At 40.3% G+C, this 23,034-nt stretch overlaps 1 protein-coding gene across 1 annotated transcript; it reads right to left on the minus strand.

Moving 5' to 3' along the window:
* Positions 1-326: 326 nt before the first annotated feature.
* Positions 327-22,265, minus strand: LOC144590953 (centrosomal protein of 85 kDa-like; the record flags this gene model as incomplete). The annotated part of the gene is made up of 8 exons (XM_078395323.1): positions 22,261-22,265; positions 22,102-22,210; positions 19,998-20,183; positions 15,317-15,469; positions 8,122-8,276; positions 5,766-5,883; positions 1,024-1,074; positions 327-452 (listed from the first exon to the last, which is right to left on the minus strand). Coding segments are annotated over exons 1-8 (903 nt in total), but the record flags the coding sequence as incomplete, so codon positions are not given.
* Between the last annotated feature and the right edge of the window lie 769 nt (positions 22,266-23,034).

The following is a 23,034-nucleotide window of genomic DNA, read 5'->3' on the forward strand; positions in this document are numbered from 1 at the left end:
ATACATTATTACACTGTATCTTCAAGGAGTTTGCTTCCCTGGAAGTCCAGTTTAAAAACTTAAACAGAAAAATTAATCAAAAATGTATCTTCTAGATTTGATGCTTCAGTAAAACAGTTCTAACAAAAACCATGCGGTTAACCAATTAAACACCTGGCATTTCTCAGGATGGCCAGTTCCATGGAAATTAAGAACTGCACATCTCTTTAGTTCAAGAATCAGCTTTATCTTAAAACTGAAATAACTTTCTGTGTTCTTATTATGGTTGCATTTGTAATTGACCGAATTTAGAAATTCCATCCCATAAAAAACACATAGATACATACGGCAATAGATTCACTCACATCTTCCATGAGGTCCTTCAACAGCTGCAAATTCCTTTGTGTCTCTCCAAGCTCTTTCCTAAACATCTGTGAGGCAAACTTTTCTTCTGTCAACCTTTCCTCAAGAGCCTTAAAATATATCACAGCAGTTAGGGAACATCTGTCACAATAACACTGCAGCACAAACTAAATTTCTTCCACAGGCATTTTTAAGCATTTTGATTATGATGTGCAGTGGTCTCAGATTTGTCACAATGGTGCAAAGATTTTCTGAGCCATGCTGAGTACTTTAATCACTAACTTGATTGCTGAACCTAATCGGTACCTCTACACATCACATAAATCAAAAACTTCCTGGGTGTTCCATGTTTATTTCTGTCCTAACCACCTGTAAGTGCTCACATTGAAAGGCATTGAATTTGTTTTGGCATCACCTGCACACGATTCATTTGTCTAGAGTGATGCAGAGCAGCTGTGCTAAAACTGTCCTTGGGACAAGAGATGTCCATTCCCTCAAAACGTAAAAGGGATCAACCAGACCTGGCCCATTGGCCATTTGGACCAGAGTTTATCTGCAGCGACACCTGGTGTAAATGGTGTTTAGAGGTAATCATGGTTTTTAGCCCCTCGTGTCCTTTTTGTCAGTTACTCATAGCTCCAACAGAGTATAATTACAGAGTATAAAAACCTGTATAATTACCTGTTTTTCTAGGTTATACTTTTCTAGTTGTTGTTCGTGATTGTCAATCACCTGCAGACAAAGGAAATAGATCCAATACTTAAATTTTGTACCAGCGTACTGACTCTAGGTTGACAAAAAAAACTCTGTCTGCGATGATTATCCATATTTTAAAGGCAAAGATAGATAGAATCTTGATTAGTCCAGATGTCAGGGGTTATGGGGAGAGTGCAGGAGAATGGGGCTAGGATGGAGAGATAGATCAGCCATGTTTGAAGGCAGAGTAGACTTGATGGGCCGGATAGCCTAGTTATGCACCTATCACTTATGACATGACAACACTGCCTCAAGTCTGGTATTTTCACCATGAGCAAATTTTATTGTTTGCCCTTGTATGAAGTTGTGTGAATCACGACAAGTAGTTTAACTTCATAATGTGCTTTATTAACCACGAGGCTGTAGACCAAAGACAAGGCCTGTACATTCCATCAGAATACTCCCTGTCTGACTGCCTCTCGATAGCATGCATGCGCTAGATAAGACACTCCAGGAACAGTCTAAACGAATACCCGACATGGATCAGGAATATAGTGACTAATCTACAGCCCTCACTTGTTATTCAAATATCTATTTCAAAGGAACAGACATGTTTAAAATAAACAGATGAAAAAAATATTGCTTTCAGAGAAATTTATCTTATTATATTCCACATTAACATTTCTTCCTGCTTCAGGGATTCACAAATAAGATGGTGAGGAGGAATTGAAGAACTTGGGGAAATACACCATATGGGTAGATTGGGGCAGAGTAACAAGCACACAGATAGATGCACATAGGAATTAGAGTTAAGAGTGAGACCGAAGGGACTGAAAGAAGGACAAGCAAATAAGAGAAGGAAATCAGACATGCACAGACGTAAGCGAGCAGAGAATGAAAGGGATCTGAAACTGGAAGATGGGTGTGAGCAAACTTGAAAGTTTGAACTATAGAGGCATTTCAAGATGAAAGATAGTATTTTCAGGCCAATAAATTCCAAAATGTGAAACCTAATCCATTCTAAAAGCTCTCACTTTGTGTTTAACAGAGGCAGTTAACTCTGTTCAAGGTAGCCTGTCATTTAAAGATTTTAAGGGCCGTGGACCAAATTTCGGAGGATTTTGTGAATCAAGCAGCTGAAGAGGGGTGAGGACTAACATAACTAAAATAGTGATGTTTAAAATAAAAGTACTAAAGCCCATAGACAAGATCATCTCCGCTCCAGAATGTTAAAACAAGTAGGTGAAAATGACACTGGTTCCCTGACCGCAATTTTCCAAACGTCTATCTTCAAGAAATTATTGGAGTCTATACATTGATTAAAGTACCTCAATTTTCACTTGCTCATGAGGAGCCAAGTGGATTTTGAAGGGTTTAGATCACAATTAATGGAAATAATTGAGGGAGTGGAAAGAGGAATTTCTAATGATCTAATTTTTAAGATCCTAGAGGTATTTGATAAAATCCATCTTGGGAGGCTGTTAGTTAAAGCTCTTGATATGGAAGGCAAATTTCCTAGCTATGTGGCAAGGGCCAGAGAGTGCGTGCTCTAAATATTAGAATGTGACATTGAGATCCCACTAAAATCTGTAGAGCCTCAACTATTTCATTCCACTTATAAATGGTTTAGATGATGGTGCAACAAATCACATGACTGAATTTACTGATGACAGAAAGATTGACATGTAATCGTAGCATATAAATACAAACAAACCAGGCAATGGTTATTGGATTTCAATATAAACACATGTCAAGTAATTCATCTTGGATTTAAAAAGAATACATCAGTGTACTTCCTCAAGTTCAAAAAGAGTAGTGGTCTTTAAATTGAAAGGACTATAAATTTTGCTATATCTATAAAAACCCATGGTTAGACTGCCCTCTGCAGTTCTGAGAAGCTTCTGATCACCGGGCCTTTGGAAGAATATATCAGCCTTAAGGAGAGTGGGGTGCATGCACCTGAATGATCACAAGAATGCAAGTATAAATTGTGAATAGAAATTACTGAAGCTAGCATTGGACCAATTGGAAATGAGAAATTTGAGGGTGTTTTGACAATAGACAATAGACAATAGGTGCAGGAGTAGGCCATTCAGCCCTTCGAGCCAGCACCGCCATTCAATGCGATCATGGCTGATCACTCTCAATCAGTACCCCATTCCTGCCTTCTCCCCATACCCCCTCACTCCGCTATCCTTAAGAGCTCTATCCAGCTCTCTCTTGAAAGCATCCAACGATCTGGCCTCCACTGCCTTCTGAGGCAGAGAATTCCACACCTTCACCACTCTCTGACTGAAAAAGTTCTTCCTCATCTCCGTTCTAAATGGCCTACACCTTATTCTTAAACTGTGGCCCCTTGTTCTGGACTCCCCCAACATTGGGAACATGTTTCCTGCCTCTAATGTGTCCAATCCCCTAATTATCTTATATGTTTCAATAAGATCCCCCCTCATCCTTCTAAATTCCAGTGTATACAAGCCCAATCGCTCCAGCCTTTCAACATACGACAGTCCCGCCATTCCGGGAATTAACCTAGTGAACCTACGCTGCACGCCCTCCATAGCAAGAATATCCTTCCTCAAATTCGGAGACCAAAACTGCACACAGTACTCCAGGTGCGGTCTCACCAGGGCCCGGTACAACTGTAGAAGGACCTCTTTGCTCCTATACTCAACTCCTCTTGTTACGAAGGCCAACATTCCATTGGCTTTCTTCACTGCCTGCTGTACCTGCATGCTTCCTTTCATTGACTGATGCACTAGGACACCCAGATCTCGTTGAACTCCCCCTCCTCCTAACTTGACACCATTCAGATAATAATCTTCCTTTCTATTCTTACTTCCAAAGTGAATAACCTCTCACTTATCTACATTAAACTGCATCTGCCATGTATCCGCCCACTCACACAACCTGTCCAAGTCACCCTGCAGCCTTATTGCATCTTCCTCACAATTCACACTACCCCCCAGCTTAGTATCATCTGCATCAAGACGTTGGGAGCAATTGAGATGGTTCATGAAGAGAAAATACTTTTTTGCTGATGGAGACATCGAGGAGGAACATGTAGAAAAATTAGCACAAGTTTCTGAGAAATTATTCATGGCAAGCCACTTCAGTTGCATTAAATGGAGCAGCATCAGCACAGGCAAGTTACTCCCAACCAGGTCTTCCTTACAAACGTCATGAAACTGGTGCCTAGATTGGGAGAAGTAGCCAGTTGTCCAGGTGAGCACCGATCTTCCCATAGTCAGAGCTTACAGACACTGCCAACCCCATCACAGGCTCAAACCTCCTCCTGATTACCACCCAACATCCTCCCTCAGCTGGTGAATCTGTGTTCCTCCATGTTGAATAGAAAGAGGCCGTCATGGCTTCAGCATATGCCCTGTGTTTGAAACTTGAAACTTCAATGTCTTTGTAGCACCTTCACTCAGTGACCTGATAGACTTGGGTGTCAGTGAACCCAATCGGTCGCAATAATTGCCAATCTATTTCTCACAAAATCATGTCAATTACAGTGTTAATAGCACTGACATTGCCCAGTGTTAATGGCACTGACATTGCCCAGTGTTAATGGAAATAAAGTCTGAAGATGCCCTTCATTGTATTGTTGAGGTTACAATCTGGTTAAATGGGATAGTATCAAAACAGATCTGGTAGCTTAACACTGGGCTTCCATGAGATGCTGTGCATTATCAGAAATGTATACCACCACGATCAACAACATCACAGCCCAAGATATCTCTCACTCTATTAATACTCACATGCTAAGGGATCACCATGATTGAATGTGTATAGATGGGTAAAAGACCGGGAATGGATAAACCTAAACATGAGTTGTCACCCTGATTAAGGTTCAGCACAGAATTATACATGTGCTAAACAACAAAATAATACTGCATGCGAGAGATAGAGGGGAATGATCCCACACCTATGCCACGTATAGTTTTATATCATGGTGAATCATCGGCAGGTGGAAAAGATTCACGGAACATCATCCATCATTCTCAGTGCTGTCAGGTCATCTATGCGAGTGCCAAAGTCAAAGCCTGAAACAATCACAACTATGCTCAGCAGAAATGTAGTATAGATGATATATCAAGGATTCCTTATGATATCCTCACCGCTACAAAGGTTAGTCTTCAGCCAATTTGGTTCACTGCAGGTACTAAGGCTGAGGGCATTGGATATAGTCATTGGGTAAAAGTCTATATGAACTGTCCCTTGCTAAAACCCTTTCTGTAAATTAACCCTCGATTGGATCTTTCTGTCTATCTGAAGCTATTCCCGTCTTACACCAACTAACTACCTGGCACTCCAAGATCACCCAGTCTGATTTGCTGCAATGGCCTGCATCTGCTGCCCCTCTTGCCAAATCTTTCCAGACACGCTAATAAATCAACCCTGAGCCATCTGGTGTATGGAGCTAAAATTTCTATCTGCAGCAGGATCACTGGGAAACCTGTACTCGGGTATCCCCCCCTCCCCCCCCCCCCCCCACACCCCCCACCACTCTACTCCATTCCCCAGAAATATCAAGGCCAGACAGATCCCCAACACAGAAGGAGCCTTTTGAACTGGGCTATTTTTCCTCAATGTTTGCAGGAACCGGGATTTTGCCCAAAACATAACTGGTCAACGTGACCAAATGGTTTGTTTGTTTGTAGTTCAGAGAATCAATGTTTCCGTCAAGATTGGCACTGAGTCGGCAGAACACCAAAACTAACCTTGCTGGCATGCTCACACTTTTCCCTGAGGTAGTCATTATCAATCTGGAGCTGCTTCACGTCCAGCATGGGCAGCCGGACTCCGTCTTCCAGGCACTTCTCTACTTTCTGCTGTAGGCTGGTTGGAAAAATAGCAAAAAGAAAATGTTGCAGATGCTGCACATCGGAAATGAACAAAAACAAAAACCAAAACTAAGAATCCTTTCTCAACAGTTCAACCAAATTCTGTGGAGGAAAGACAAAAGGTAATGATTCTTCTTTGGTTGCAGGGCATTGATTTGAAACATTACATTTGTTTCTTTCGCCAAGGTTCCTTTGTGACCCACTGAATATTTCCCCATGATCACGGTGAATGGCCGTGCTGGCTTGAAGGGCCGAATGGCCTACTCCTGCACCTATTGTCTATTATCTATTATCTATTTTCTACAAATCAACAAAGGATAGCCACATAAATTGGTGGTCTCCAAATTAATTAGGCATAATTTCCCTGAAATTTGGGAAGAGGTTCGCAAATAAGTACCTTTTAAGTACCTGGGTGTTTACCTTAACAATAAACTTGACTGGGCCGAAAATATCAATGCACTGTACAAAAAGGGCCAGAGCAGACTTTAGCTGCTGAGGAGACTCAGGTCCTTTGGAGTGCAGGGGGCACTCCTAAGGACCTTCTACATCACTGTGGTGGCATCAGCCATTTTCTATGGAGTGGTCTCGCTGGAGCAGCAGTATCTCAGCAGCGGAGGGGAAGAGACTTGACAAGTTGATCAGGAAGGCCAGCTCTGTCCTGGGTTGTCCCCTCGACTCAGTACAGGCGGTGGGAGAGAGGAAGATGATGGCAAAGGTAACATCGCTGTTGTACAACGACTCCCACCCCATGCAGGACACTGTCACTGCACTGAGTAGTTCCTTCAGTGACAGACTCCTTCACACCAAGTGTGTGAAGGAGAGATATCAGAGGTCCTTCCTTCCTGCTGCTGTGAGACTGTACAACCAGCGCTACTCCCAGCAGACCAGTCAACAGTAACAGTAAAGAAAAAACACAGTAAATGATGACAATTATCCTTATCTTTATTTTTATTTATAATGAATGTCTCTTGCTATCCACTTTACTGCTGTAACACTGCAAATTTCCCCAGTGTGGGATAAATAAAGGAATATATTATTATTATTAAATTTCGACCATTTATGATAGCCCTACCCTGGCACTTATTTTGTTCAGCGGCAAAAGAGCAAACTTGCAGGCTACCTGCATCCCAAATGCCAGCCTTTTAGTCTGAGCAACAATTGGGCTTTTCTAAACATCTCTGACAACATGCAAAGCTGTCTTTAAATTTTAGCTTTTAAATCATGAACTTTAAAAATATTGTAAATTTTAATTAATTAAACTAAAAACATTTAAGTAAATCTATGCTATTTTTAAAAAGTTATTCTCCCTTTGCCTCTTTTTTAAAATTCTCCAAATCTCAATTAAATTGATAAGCTGGAGAATCCCAGCAAAATGAGGAAATTGTCCTGGGCCATGAATCCCCATGCCGTCTGGGAGTGAAGCAGATTAATTGATTCTGCTCCCCAAAACCTGTGTGGGTCCATCACAAATTGTGATCCCAGCAGGGCAATTGCCCACCAAGGCCATCTCCCAAATTTCAGAGTTTAAATGTGCAAAATTCAGATGTCTGCATGCATGGAACTCTGGGCTGAACTGTTGTTTGATTGGCTGAACATATGGTTTGCATGGGCTGCAAGATCTGGGCCGAGAAGTCAATATTATCAATGATTTATTCTCCAAAACAAAGCTGTACTCTGCCGCAATCTTCCCCGAGTAATCTTCAATAACTAATAAATTTGTGAGAACTTCGAGATCTTATAAAATATGTTTGTTGCTGAACATGCTGAAAATGTAATGCAGCGATATCTGAAGTGTAGACTTTAATGGTAGACGGCACCAAAGCTAATGCTTTACAACTTCTCAGCCTGTTGCACAGGGTATTAATCTCTCAGATAATTTCCTTTTAAAAGAACAATTGAAAGTCTTAACATTTTATCTTTTTATCAATTCCCATGCATGTGTTGCAATATTAATTTTGTGCTCTCAAATGTGGAAGTGAGTGTTGGCCATGAAAGCAGGGATAAATCCAATGGCTGCCTTCAAAATAGTGTCACAGAAACTTTTACATTCATTTCAGAAAACAACGAGAACAATTTAATATCTGATGTGAAGGACGGCACCTTTGACAGTGCAGCACTCACTCCCTCAGTATGTCACAGGAATATCTACAAAGGTTTTGTGTTCACGTCTCTGCAATTCAAGGACATCTTAATGTACATAAAGACATAAAATTGATTCCTGATAAATTATTACCTTTGTACAGTAGCAACCAACTCCTTCTCCCTTTTCTTCAGATTCTCCAGAAGTACCTCCTTTTCTCTGCAAAGGACTCGTTTTTCTCCCAGCTTTTTCTCGAAATCTTTGAAGGCGCTGTGAAACTGTTCATTCTTTTCTTCCAGGGTTGTCAGCTGGAGTGTTCACAAAGGGAGCATTTCAGTCAGTAATATTTCTTCTGACAACAATTGAAAACATTGTACAGCATGCCAATGTGCCATGTTGAGGGGTATTACCTCTTGCATCAAAAAAACGCTACTTCCCCACTGGATTAAAGACCAACTATTCAATAGTCTTATAAAATAAAATACATAAATGCTGGAGGAACTCAGCAGGTCAGACCGCATCTGTGGAGGGAATGCACAGGTGATGTTTTGTGTCAAAACTTTGCCTGACATTCAATACTATCACTTCTCCTTTATTAAATTATTCCACAGTCATCACCACCCTACCCCAATACTAAACCCCTGCCCATCTCCAGTTTACCCCTTCCTTACCTTGACTGAAGCCCTCTCTGAACCAGCAGTATCCATGATGCCCACCTGTTTCCCCGTGATATACTCACAAATCCTGATCCTTCTGCCGGCTGACAATGTGCAACAGCCTCTCTCAATTCAAATAGATAATCATCAGACCCTCCTTCAACAATCCAAACCTACACCATCTGCCTCTGCAAATTAGCTCCATCCCTGCCACTGACTATCACCACAGACCTGACTCTTCGAGTGCTCTCCTCGATAACATCCCATGCCCTATCCTAGTTAACTTATCGAAAGTTTTACACCTGTATTCCAACCTAAATTGATCATCCTGTTTGTCCATCCACAGCCGTCCACGTGAAAAATATTAATTCCTGGGCCCAGTGCCAAAGGCTTTAAATTCTTAACTTTTTAATGTACCTTAATGCTTCAGCATTTTTCTGCATAAACAAATGCTTGTTGAAATATATTGTATGCGCATGTGTGTGAGTAATACAAATATAATAATTGGTAATAAAGATCCTATTTCACGTCAGTGGTTCAATTTGTACATAATGTAGTTTCTATTAGTTCTAGTTTCAAAAGAGGAATTTCTCTGAGGGCTGGGAAAATAATTGCAAATGTTCTTTACAGTATATGATAATGATGGCAATAATAGCTGCAAAATCACAAATAACATTTATTTTCATTTAATAATAATCATCACAAATCTTTCCTTTCAAATGACTCTTAATTTTAAATCTTGAATAATTAAAAACAAAGGAACATTAGATCTAATTCTCCCTAAAATTCTGATTGATTTAATTTGAAATGGTGTGGACAACCTGCCAAAAATGGGAGCTAATTGTAGAAATCTAAGAACAACTCAGTATTCAGGATACAAAAATAATAAAAGGACAAAGCCCCGAATGCACATATCCTTTGAAACAAAACGTACAAACCGAGTCACGAACAGTGATATAAAGATATTAATGACTAAGCGGCAGGAGTATTTAGATTGCATCTGAATGTTGAAGGGTGCTTGGCATTCATATCAGGAAAAGACGAGGGAGAAGCTCCACTAATTAATGATTGTTTTTATATTCCTTTCAGTCTCCCAATATGCTTCCATCTATGCACAATGGGAGTGAGGACGCCGCCTTGTTTGACGCCACTGCGGATGTCGAAGGGCTCCGAGAAACTGCCATTGAACTGCACTGTCCCCTTTGTGTTGATGTGGAAGGATTCTATCATGCTCTGCAGTTTTGGTGGGCAGCCGATCTTTGGGAGAGCCTTGAATAGGCCATCTCTGCTGACAAAGTCAAACGCCTTGGTGAGGTCAATGAAAGCCATATACAGGGGCATCCGCTGTTCTCTGCACTTCTCCTGGAGCTGGCGAAGGGAGAAGACCATGTCTACTGTTGACCTTCCAGCTGGGAAACCGCACTGTGACTCTGGGTAGACACGTTCTGCCAACTTCTGCAGGCGGATCAAGTGACCCAAATGCAGGAAACCAGGAACAGTTTAGGTAGAGATTATAATAGTAAAAGAAAATAGGCAATGGTGAAAGTGCTATGAAGCCCCCCAAACAGTAACCATGCGATAAGAAATGCGGAGCAAAATGCACCGTAGAAAGCATTTGATCAGGGTCATCACAGCATGGTTTGGGAACAGCTCCATCCATGCGAATGCAGCCCAGACCATCACGCAAACCAGCCTCGCTTCCAAGGCCAGCATTATCAAGGATGAGTCGCATCCTAGTCGCTCCCTCTTCTCCATTCTCCCATCAGGCAAGTGGTCAGAAATGCGAAAACTCATACGCCAGATTAAATGGACAGCTTCTTCCCAGGCAACTGAACCATTAGAGAACAGTCCTGAGCTGGCATCTACCTAATTGGAGACCTTCAGACTATCTTTAATCGGTCTTTACTGGACTTTATCTTGCATCAAACATTATTCTGAAGGTCTGAAGAAGGGTCTTGACCCGAAAAGTCACTCATTCCTTCTCTCCAGAGATGCTGCCTGTCCCGCTAAGTTACTCCAGCATTTTGTGTCTACGTTTTTCTCTTATTCTTTATCTGTACACTGTGGCTTGATTAATATCATGTATAATCATTCCGCTGACTGGATAGCATGTAACAAAAAAGCTTTTATCTGTACCTCAGCACATGTGAAAAACAAAAACTAAACTAAGACAAAGAATAAAGAATTTATACCCACAGATATTTGAGAAAAAAAAAATTGCTGCAATTAGTAACTGACAATCTGAATTGCTTCTCTTTTCTCCGATGCTGCCTGACTTGCTAAATGTTTCCAGTTTGATTTCCATCATCAGTAGTTTTTTTATTTAAAAAAAAATTTAAGCTACATATAGATCCAAAAATCAATTGGGTAAAACTAGTCAGTTGAGAGATTCATGGAATGTATTCTGGATGTTTAATAAAACAGCGTGTTTTGGAGTTGTCAGGAGAGTGGGATATAACGCCTAGTATTGCACAATTAGATTAATTGTTTATCTCATCATGAAAGCACCTCTGTGTTGCAGTGATCATGACATGATTGAATGTTACATTCAGTTTGAGAGAGAAAAGAATGAGTCCAAGAGCAGTATTTTAAATTTAGATAAGGACAACTGTGAGGGCATAAAAGCATTGCGAGCTGAAGAAAACTGGCAAATTAGATTAATAGATCAGTCAGGTGAGATGAAGGGACCGATATTCAAGGATATCTTTCAGAATACAGAGAAAAGTATATTTCAGTGAGAAAGATCCATTCTAAAGGGAGGAACTAACATCAACATTTGGTTAAAATTAAAAATAAAGGTAGTATCAAACTTAAAGTATAAAAGCATAACATTGTGCATAGATGGAAGCATATTGGGAGATTGAAAGGAATGTAAAAACAATCATGAATGGTTGAAAGATCCAGAGAAAACTAGAGTGTATGAGAAAGCTAGCTTAACACTAAAATCAATCAGTTTCTTGGCATTTTTCTTTTAAAAAAATCTAAATAATGTAAGCACTGTTTCTATAGAACATGAATAATAATGGAAAAAAATGAATTAAATTGATATTTTCCATCTATTTTTACTCTAGAGGATACAAGTAATGTCCTAGAAATAGTTACAAACTGAAAATTGGAAGGAATGTGGAAACTGATAAAATTCCAGTTGTTTGCAATGTGGGCAGATAACTCACGAGGGCCTGACAGACTTCATCGTAGTCTTAAAATAAGTTGCTAACGAGCCAGCGGATGTGTTGGTTATGATTTTCCAAAACTTACTAGATTTGGGAAAGGTTCCAATGACATGAGAAAATAGACAATATAACTGTTTAATTCCAAAAGGCGGGGAGAGATGGGAGGGGAAAGATTTAATAGGAACCTGACGGGCATCTTTTTCCCCACGAGGGCTGTGGGTACATGGAACAAACTGCCAGAGGAGGTAGTTGAAGCAGATACTATAACAACATTCAAAAGATATTTGGACAGGCTTATGGATAGGAAAGGTTTAGAGGGATATGGGACAAACATGGGCAGGTAGGACTAGTAAGGGTTGGGCGTCTTGGTTGGCATGAGCAAGTTGGGCCAAAGGGCCTGTTTCCATGCTGTATGACTGAGACAGAAAGCTGAAGTTTACAGAATCAGTTACTTTAACATTGGTCTTGGGAAAATGTTATTACTAGACATAGAAGTGTAGGAGAAAAATTCAAGATAATCAGGAAAATTCAGCATGGTTTTATGAAAGGGTATCAAATTTGATGAAGGTGTATAAAATTATGATGCACAGATAGTCAAAGTCCTTTTCCAGGGTGGAAAGGTCAAATACTGGAGGGTATAGGTGCAAGTGAAGTGGGGTGGGGGGAAGGGGGGGGCAAGTTTAAAAGAGATGCACCAGGCAAGTTGATTTTACACAGAAAGTGGAAGGTTCCTGACACAGGATGCCAGGGGGAGTATTAGAAGCAGAAATGTCAGTAATGTGTAAGAGACATTGAGACCAACATAGAAAATGGAGGAATACTGACAACATGCCAGCAGATAGGATTCGTTTAGATTGGTATAATAGTTGGCACAGACATGGAGGACCAAAGGCCTTGCTGCTACACTGTACTGTTTTAGGTTCTATGTGTAACAGATGGACTGGACTGTCCTGATGCATGATTCACAAAATTTTACTAATCAATAATTAATAATTTGAATACAGCAAGTAGTTAAAACAGAATGTTACTAAGGCTAGGAGAATTGAGTGCAAAAGTAGGGAGTTTACTTTTCAGTTATATTGACCAATTGTGAATACTGAAGAGTGCCATTTATTTTCTTTAAGGAAGGTTGTTAGCCATTTGGAAATTGTGGATTAAACTAATACCTGAACTGGATGGGTTGTCTCACGATGAGTGATTGATCAGGCTAGATTTGTATGCACTGGTTTAGATAAGTGAGAGGTGACTTTGTGGAAACATAAACCATCCTGAAAGCTGTTGACAGGGTGCATATGAATGAATATACAAAGTGGTGATCATTGCTTAGAAATCAGCAGTAGCCTATGTAAAGCAGATGATGTAAAATGTGTTCTCCTTTTGGAATTTCCCACCTCAAAAGGCAGTGGAAGCAAAGTCTTTGGATATCTTTCAGTCAGAAATATACAGATGTTTGAAAAGAAAGCAGGTGAAAGTTTATCGCTGGTAGACTGGAATGCAGAGTTGAGATTGCCCGCGATTTAATGATCAATTAACGGGACAGGCATGAGAGGCAGAGTGAACAAGTCATTCTCCTAATTAGTGCAGTCATGCACACATCAGTAATCTGGCAGAGGGCTTCAACCATCTGAATTTCATTTTGCTAAAAATAAAAAAAATTAACAAGTGGGAAAGTGCTCTGTCAGATTATTGTCAGTGAAAATTAAAAATCAACTTTATTTATAATGGGCCATTGGGAAGGGATTCGAGACTCTTGTGTGTTAAACCTGGGTCAATGAACAGTTGCAGAAGCTTTGCAATACATTGGCATCATCAAGTAAAATGTAAATTTATCTATCTACAACATATTTTTATTGTTTAATAGATTTTTAAATGTTCCAAAAACAAATGCTGTAAACAATATGGTTCAGCTGAATCATTTACCTCAATGTGCAGATTTTTCTAAAATCATTGTTTATTGGCCATATGTTTTAAACATTTCATATTCCATGTCTTAAAAAAAAATCATAAAAATAATATACAATAATAATGAAAACATTAAGTTCCATAAACACTGAATTATTCAGACAACTTCTCATGGAGTCATAGTCAAAGCATGGAATCAGACCCTTCGGCCTGACTCGTCCATGCTGACCAAGATGCCCATCTAAGTTAGTCCCATTTGCACAGGTCTGATCCATTTCCCTCCAAATCTGTCCTATTAAAAGTACCTGTCCAAATGCCTTTTAAATGCAGTTAATGTACATGCCTCAACCACTTCCTCTGTTATCCATTTGAATACCATCCTCTGCTTGAAAAGGTTGCCCTTTAGGTTTGTATTAAATCTTTCCCATTTCGCCTTAATCTTTCCAATTTCACCTGTAATTTCTTGATTCTCCAACCCTGCGTAAAGAAACTGTGGATTCACCCTGTGTACGCACCTCATGATTTTATACACCTCTTTGAGGTCATCACTCAGTCTACAACATTCCAAGGAATAAGTTCCCCCCCTGCCCAAACGTTCCCTATAACTCAGTCCCTTGAGTCCTGGCAACATTCTCCTGAATCTTTTCTGCATTATTTCCAGTTTAATGACACTTTTCCTCTGATAAGGTGACCAAAGCTGAACATAATACTCTAAGTGCAGCCTCACCAATGTTTTGTTTGCATTCACAACATTCCAATCTTTATACACAATGCCTTGAGTGATTAAAGCCAGCGTGCAAAATGTCTTCTTCATTACCCTGTCCACCTATCATGCCACTCTCAGGGAACTGTGCACTTTACGTTGTGCGCCATGCAGATCTCTCTGTTCTACAACACTCCTCAAAGCCATACTATTCACCGTGGAAGTCTTACCCTGGCTTGATTTGCCAAAATGCAACACCAATCTAACATTTTCACTTGGTGAGGGGCAGTGGAAGATAACAAGAAACATTTTGAGCTAGTTTTAGCCATCTTTACCAATAGGCTCCCAATCAGGTTGTGGGGGCACAGCCTTAAAGCAGGTAAGGAGACCTGTTAGAGAATTTATAGGTAGGTGACAGGATAGATGGATAGATTCAGAATCGTGGATAGGATAGCTGTAGGGGTTTGTGCTCATGGTCATGAAGAAGAAGAGGAAGAAGTATGTGGGGAAGCATTCATCCTGGCAGAGAGAAGATCCCAGGGTTTGCAGGAGTATGACATGTCAACAATCCTGGGAAGATGCTTGGGGAGGTCGGAAGGCCAGGTCCTAATTGGAGAATTTGATATATATCCCCCTAGGAAAGTAATATTCTTCATCTAATAAGCTGTTTAATAACGTCATAAGGGATAGGAGTAGAATTAGGCCATTCGACCCATCGTCTACTCCGCGATTCAATCATGGCTGATGTATCTCTCCCTCCTAACCCCATTCTCCTGCCTTCCCCCCATAACCTCTGACACCTGTGCTAATCAAGTCTGATACATTTGCTAAAAGTCATTTAGTGGTCATTTGTGTTAAACAGTTGTTTAACTAAAAACTGAAAGTGTGCCAACAATGATGCCATGTTTTATTACCTGCTGACTCTGGATCTGAAAGTCATCCAAGGTGGGCAGGTCTGCAAGATAGTTCTCCAAGGTTTCTATCCGCTGTTGTCGCTCATAGCTTTGCTCTGATTCCTTTTGCAGCTTCTTTTTCAGACCGCTGATATATTTCTCTCGTGCTTTCATCTGAAACATTGTAAATAATGATTAATGAGAAAGCAGACTTTTCAGTAAAACATGGATTGGTGATAATGGCCTTCAGCTACCTCAGCCATTGATATGCATTACCTAGAGAGTGAAAGGGAGGAGAATAAATGAGCTTTAATGATCTGAATGTCATGATGTTAATCATTGTTGTCGATTTCACCTTATAGCTTATGGAAATTCATATATTCAACTGCATTTCAATTGAATTTTCATGGAAATTCATGGAAATATAATGGGGTATCAAGTGTATTAGTAGTATTAGAGGACTGAAAAGGCATAATTCTATTCATACTCTCGCGTCATCGTCTGCTATTACCTCTGTATACTTACCCCATACAGTTTAGATTTTACTTTTACTTTTCTCTTTTACATTTTACTTGTTTTTGAGTCTTCACATATTTGATCAAGGCATAACAAGACTGCAGCATTTGAGAATTTGACGTGCAATTCTCTAACATTACATCAGGATTGGAAATATCTATGGCACTTTCAGCAGTGAGTGCAGAAGGAACTTAATTTCAATGCTTATTCATTTTGCTGTGAATAATGTAAAATCTTCCATATGTATTATTCTCCATATTTTTATGTGCTTACAGCACTCAAAATGTGTTGATGATTTCACAAATTCTCTTTCAATCATTAAAGTACTTGCATGCCAAACTAGCAAAAGTATTCTTCTTTATTCATTTACAGATTTCAGCAAGGCCAGCCTTTGTTACCCAGCTCTAGTTGCCTCTTTTACTCATCTGAAACATTTATATAATCCACGTGAATGTGCTCCCAAAGTATTGGGCGGCAGGATATTCTATAAATCTTGACCCAGCAATAATGATGTATCTCAAAGTCAGGATGGTATGAGTCTGAAGAAGGGTCCCAACCCGAAACATTGCCTATTGTCTGCTCTGATGCCTGATCCACTGAATTATTCCAGCATCTGCAGTTTCTTGTTTCTAAATGATGCTCTATTACTTGTTGAATAATTTGGAAATTGTGGTGTCTTGCTGCTCCTCCTGGGTGGAGGTGATCTTACAGATTCTTGTGGAATAACTGTAGCATTGATTAATACATTTAATCAGTGCCAGAGAGAGTGAGTTTTTAGAGGATGAAATGACAAACAAACCATCCAGGCAAACACTTTCCTTCATGCTCTTGATGTGTTGTTCCTTGCAGGCATTACAGAAGTAGAAGGCAAAATGCCCACCAAAGTATCACATTATGTTATTTGCAAGGCTGGCCTAGTTAACTTTCGGATCAATGGTGACCTCCAAGATAATAATGGCGGTTTGGTTAGTTATCTTTGCTGGTTAAGTTATTTTCCACTATGTCTACGCATGTCAAAGTTTTGCTTTAGTCTTCGTGAATGTAATGTGGGCTGCTTCATTTTGAGCAATTACAAATACACCCATGGAACATGCAAAATCATTGTTCAGCCCCTTTCTTATAATGAAAGGAAGATCAATGATGAAGTATCTAGAAATTAGGCTTGTGCAATTTTTTGAACGGCTCCAGCAGCAATTTCATGGAGGTGAGATGTTTGATTTCCAACAGCTACAAGCATTCTTTCTTTGCACTAGACATTGCTTCAGTGAATGGAAAATCTCTCTTTGGGGTTCATCGAACTTTCAGTGCCACATTCAAATTGACTACTGGTGAGCAAACCATTAGTCAGTATGTATAGTGTGGTCAATCACATATTCAAACATTTCTTTGATGTTTGAGAGTAGACTAATGAAGTAGTCATGGGATAAATTGAACCTGAAATTTACAGACGGGATGTATATGAAACATTTTCCACGTTTTCAGGTAGATTAGTGTCTAAGCTCTACTGGAACTTGACTGGGAAGAGGAGTATAAAATTCTGAATCGTTTTTGCTGGAATTCCTGTTTCCAGCTCTCTGAGTTCTTTATATCATAAGGAAAATCTGCAGAACTGAATTTGCTGATTTGAGTGATTTTGAAGACCTCAGGAAAAGTCTGAGATGTACAATCTATAAAACACTCACTCATCAGTTCTGCCTGAAGATTATTGCAAATGATAAGGCTCAACACCAGATGGTCGTTCCCAGGTTGCTGTTACAAAATCTTTTGTGTTCGTTGAGTGCAGTTGTGAAGTTGTGTAAGCAGAGTTAATAATGATGTAAAGTACAAAGCGGCACGGACATGTCTGAACTTTAACTTCTAAAAAAGCCGAAGATTCATTGCCTGAGTAGCAGAAGACTGTAGCAAACTTTCAGGAATTTTCCTTTGCTTGCAGCTCAGCTGTAGGCTATCTTGATGCAGATTGGTATTCTATGCTATTAAAATCAGGTACTAAATTTCCTTTCAACTATTGAGAACGACGGTGAAATATTACCTCACGGACATACCCGAGTTAATATTTTTGTGCAACTGCTACAGATATCTGAGGGAATTGTGCAGCAAGGAAACACCATCACACCATTCGAGTGCACACTAACCATCCAAACTGAAGGTATCACAAAATGCTGGAGTAACTCAGCAGGTCAGGCAGCATCTCAGGAGAGAAGGAATGGGTGACGTTTCGGGGCGAGACCCGTCTTCAGACTGATGTCAGGGGGGCGGGACAAAGGAAGGATATAGGTGGAGACAGGAAGATAGAGGCAGATCTGGGAAGGGGGAGGGGAAGAGAGGGACAGAGGAACTATCTAAAGTTGGAGAAGTCAATGTTCATACCGCTGGGCTGCAAGCTGCCCAAGCGAAATCTGAGGTGCTGTTCCTCCAATATCTGGTGGGCCTCACTATGGCACTGGAGGAGGCCCATGACAGAAAGGTCAGACTGGGAGTGGGAGGGGGAGTTGAAGTGCTCAGCCACCGGGAGATCAGGTTGGTTAAGGCGGACTGAGCGCAGGTGTTGAGCGAAACGATCGCCGAGCCTGCATTTGGTTTCGGCGATGTAAAGAAGTTGACATCTAGAGCAGCGGATACAATAGATGAGGTTGGAGGAGGTGCAGGTGAGCCTCTGTCTCACCTGGAAAGACTGTTTGGGTCCTTGGATGGAGTTGAGGGGAGAGGTAAAGGGACAGGTATTGCATCTCGTGCGGTTGCAGGGGAAAGTGCCCGGGGTTGGGGTGGTTTGGGTAAGAAGGGATGAGTGGACCAGGGAGTTACGGAGGGAACGGTCTCTGCGGAACGCAGAAAGGGGAGGGGATGAGAAGATGTGGCCAGTAGTGGGGTCCCGTTGGAGGTGATGGAAATGTTGGAGGATGATTTGTTGGATACGCTGGCTGATGGGATGGAAGGTGAGAACAAGGGGGATTCTGTCATTACGAATGGGGGGAGGGGGAGCAAGAGTGGAGCTGCGGAATATAGAAGAGGCCTTAGTGAGAGCCTCATCTATAATGGAAGAGGGTAAGCCCCGTTTCCTGAAGAATGAGGACATCTCTGATGCCCTGGTGTGAAACACCTCATCCCGGGCGCAGATGCGGCGTAGACAGAGGAATTGGGAGTAGGGGATAGACTTTTTGCAGGGGACAGGGTGGGAAGAAGTGTAGTCCAGATAGCTGTGCGAGTCAGTGGGTTTATAGTAGATGTCAGTCACTAGTCTGTCTCCTGTGATGGAGATGGTGAGGTTCAGAAACGGTAGGGAGATGTCGGAGATAGTCCAAGTATATTTCCTGCCCTCCAACCATCCAACCAATCATTTACAGTCATCCTGCACTAATCTTATTTTCTTCTTTCATTCCCATCCACACAGCAAGGGCAATTTACAATTGCCAATTAATCTGTCAAACCACACTTTGGATGCGGGAAAGATGGTCGTGCACCCAGATTAAACCTATGGAAACATGGAAACCATACACTGGCACGTCCAAAGGTCAGGATTGAACCTGGGTTGCTGGAGCTGTAAGGCAATAGTTCCTCTAGCTGTGCTTCCTAGCCGCACCACTCTGCTGTCCTGTTCCAAAATGGAGGTGGTGATGGAGCAGCACAATTCCATGGAAAATCATGGCCATGAGAACCTTGTACACCTTCACATTCATTGCTGCAGTTTTTCCCCCAATGCCATTCCAGTCACACTCTACTATCTGTGCCTTATCCTCCAGCTCAGGCTAGGAATGTTCCTCCTCTATTGCTCTCTGATTGATTTGACTGTCTTCTCCTCACTCCTATAAATCCTGTTGAGTAAAACTCCAATTTCTCAATAAAATGTACAATGCGCATAACAGGAAGCTTCAACTATTCATTCTCAAATCTAGTGATAAGATATCTTGTCCTTAATAAACAATAAGAATGCAATTAGATTTTGAGAGTTAAATACCCAAAATCATAAATGGTTTACATTTGGCATAGTTTTTTATAGTACTAAAATCTCAGAAGAATATGAAGGCTCATTTGCACTTTTTACTGTTTTTGTTTAATGGTAATGGTTCTATAAATCATTGGTCGACTCTTTAGGTTTAGGTTAGTTATAATCAAGGTTTCCGTGAAAAGCTTTGGTTTTCATACTATTCAATCAACTCAGATAAATAAATACAATCAACTCATGTACCTTCTCTTCGATTTTCTTTGTTTCATCCATGTATTTTTGTGTGTTTTTCTTGAGAGTTCCTTTAAGATGTAGAATTTCAAGTTCAGCTGCAGACAACCTTTGCTGGAGATCTTTGTTCCCACAGTCAACCACTTTGGATATTTCTGTAAACCGCATGTGTCTCATATTCTCACATGAAGACTGATGCTGTTGAAGAACAATATTTCACTTTTTACAAGAAATGTATGAGTTCTGTTATCTCAATTCTTTTTCATTACACCCTATCTTGTTTGATACAAATCTGAATGCCTCGGGCATCATAATTGGAAAAAGGGGTACAATTGCAGCACAAAGTAATTTATGTTGTGGCGGTGCCCGGGGATTAAGCCACTCCCTGGGTCATCTGCCTCGGCACTGAGTGGACAGGGCTGGGGAGGGGTCTGGAGCTACGGGGTTTGCCTGAAGGGGCTAGAATTTACTCGTGCGGGAAACTGAAGAGAGTGGATGTTCTGATGCTGCATTAAAGTTACTGTTAATCCTTACTTGGCGTCTTGCCTGATTCCTGCTGCGTCCAGACCCACTACAATGTGTATTTTTCTGGAGACATTCATTCAGACATACTTCAAAATTTATCTGTAGAAAAACTTTACTTTCAAACTTTTGGACATTCTCTTTATTAGTTCTTCAAACCCTGATATTGAGAGTCTCCAACAAGTGAAGCTGCCACTAATGTGAAGGTCCTGTTCATGTTTCACTTCCCCAAATACAACACCTCACACTGATCTGATTTAAACTTCATTAGCTATTCCTCAGCCAACTTGAACAACTGATCAAGATCCTACTGGAGTTCTTGATAACCACATTCGCTGTCAGCAATGCCGCCTATTTTAGTGTTATCTATAAACTTACTAATCATGCCTTCCACAGTCTCATCCAAATCGTTGATATACTGCAGATGAGAAGCAGCAATACAATGATATACACCACTGGTCAAAGAACGCCGGTCAAAAAAAACAACCTCACCCCACTACCCTCTGCTTTCTATCATGAAGCCAAATCCATATCTTGTTAAATAATTCTCCATAGATCCCAAGCGATCTAACTTCTAGAGCAGTCTACCATGTGGAACCTTGTCAAAGGCCTTGCTGATGTTCATGGAGACTACATCGATGCCCTTGCCCTTGTCAACCTTTTTGGTTACTTAAAAAAACTTAATCAATCATCTTGTTTTGTTGTGATTATCTTCAATCACAACATGGGATTCTGTAATTTTTTCTTTGAAAAGGTGATATCTTCCCATCCCCAGTTCCTCCCTGCAATTCCAACTGGTTATGGACCCAAGCATCTTGAATGGAGATTGAGAAGAAAGAAAGATTGTTACTGCTGAGGCAAGGTTGACAAACTGCATTGTAGTTTATAAATGAATTGGTACCCAGGAAAATGAAGCATTTTGATTTAAAATAATTTAATGGGCAGATGTAGTGATCTACATTTTCACGGTGTGAGCCTTTAGTCAATCATGAGTGGATTAGTTATACGTAACCACTGTGGGCTAAAGCTGTGTTTTGAGCAGATGCCTAATTGGAACTCATCAAAAAACATATTTTCAGCAGGATTACAATGAACCAGGGACAAGGGAATGCCTGTAACTCGGTACCCTCTGGAACCCTCCGAGTCATCCTACATCTAATAAGTTGGTTTTTAAGGGCAATGTAGGAAACAACAGTTTCGTAAAACAAAAACCAGAAAATGTTCGAACTATTGAACTAACATTGTATGTGTGGAGAGAGGACCAGAGATAACATTCCAAGTCAATGAGCAAATATTAACACTAAGCAATCTTGTGATATCATTTTTGTACTCGGGTACAGAAACTTCAGTTTGAATGCATGCACAAAAAGCACATGTTACGAATGGTTGCATTTTATATCCAACTTTTGAATGGAGTCAGAACAACTCATAACTGTAATATTGTGCAGCTTACATACTACTAAACATCTGATTTCATTCTCTGTCCTCCACGCATCCAAGATGAGTTGCTTCACAGAGTTGGGTAGAAGTGGACCTAAAGAGCTACACATACTCAACCTTACATTGCATGAGTAACATTGGGTTCAGAGTTTACCTGTGTTTTCAGCATGAGCGTAGGTTCATATTGCTCCAAAAATGTTTTTTGTGCTCGTAATTCATTTTCTTGAATTTTACACTGAAGTTGGAAGATTTGCTGCTCCTGGCTAAAATGAAAGTCAACAGAGTTCTATTAACATTAAATTTTTTTAAAAACCACATTGCTCCAAAAATGTTTTTTGTGCTCGTAATTCATTTTCTTGAATTTTACACTGAAGTTGGAAGATTTGCTGCTCCTGGCTAAAATGAAAGTCAACAGAGTTCTATTAACATTAAATTTTTAAAAAACCACATTGCTTCTGTCATCATTTAACTTAAGTATATTGAATCCTTTGGATCTTCCTCTATGCTGCTTCATATATCCAATGTGGGATAGCAACCAATGTAAACAGCATGAAGTTCAACCACATAATCTTAGATTCCAATAACAGGCAAAACTATTGCTTTTTTTGTAAGTCTTCATTGTACGTCAAAGAAAGATATCAGGATTAGTTCATCCTAAATGATAGAGATACACTGTTCCCTTGCTGTGATAGTTTGACCATCTATTGAACTGACTTATGATTGCAAAAAACAAAGGCAATTTACTTAATATAACCTCTTGCTTGTATTCCATGGGAGGTAAATCATCCAGTAACATTGGTGGAATTTGAGAGATGCACATAAAGGCCAAATGCACTCAACCTGAAGCAATGTGCAATAGCCTGGAACATCCTGGTTCATTCTTGACCTGAAAGGAAACCCTCTTTTTGGGTGAGATCTTTTATCCACATTTTCTGAAAGTTGCAATAGTATTTACAGTGATGTAAAAATCTATTGTTATAAAGTAGAAATCAATCTAAACAATTCCAAACAGAGAAAAGGCTAAAAGAAAATATACAACTTTCTACTTTCCTTATTGCTCTGTAATTTTGAAAAACAATTCATCTGA

The sequence above is a fragment of the Rhinoraja longicauda genome, unplaced genomic scaffold (genome assembly GCF_053455715.1).
Source record: "Rhinoraja longicauda isolate Sanriku21f unplaced genomic scaffold, sRhiLon1.1 Scf000424, whole genome shotgun sequence".
Lineage (NCBI taxonomy): Eukaryota > Metazoa > Chordata > Chondrichthyes > Rajiformes > Arhynchobatidae > Rhinoraja > Rhinoraja longicauda.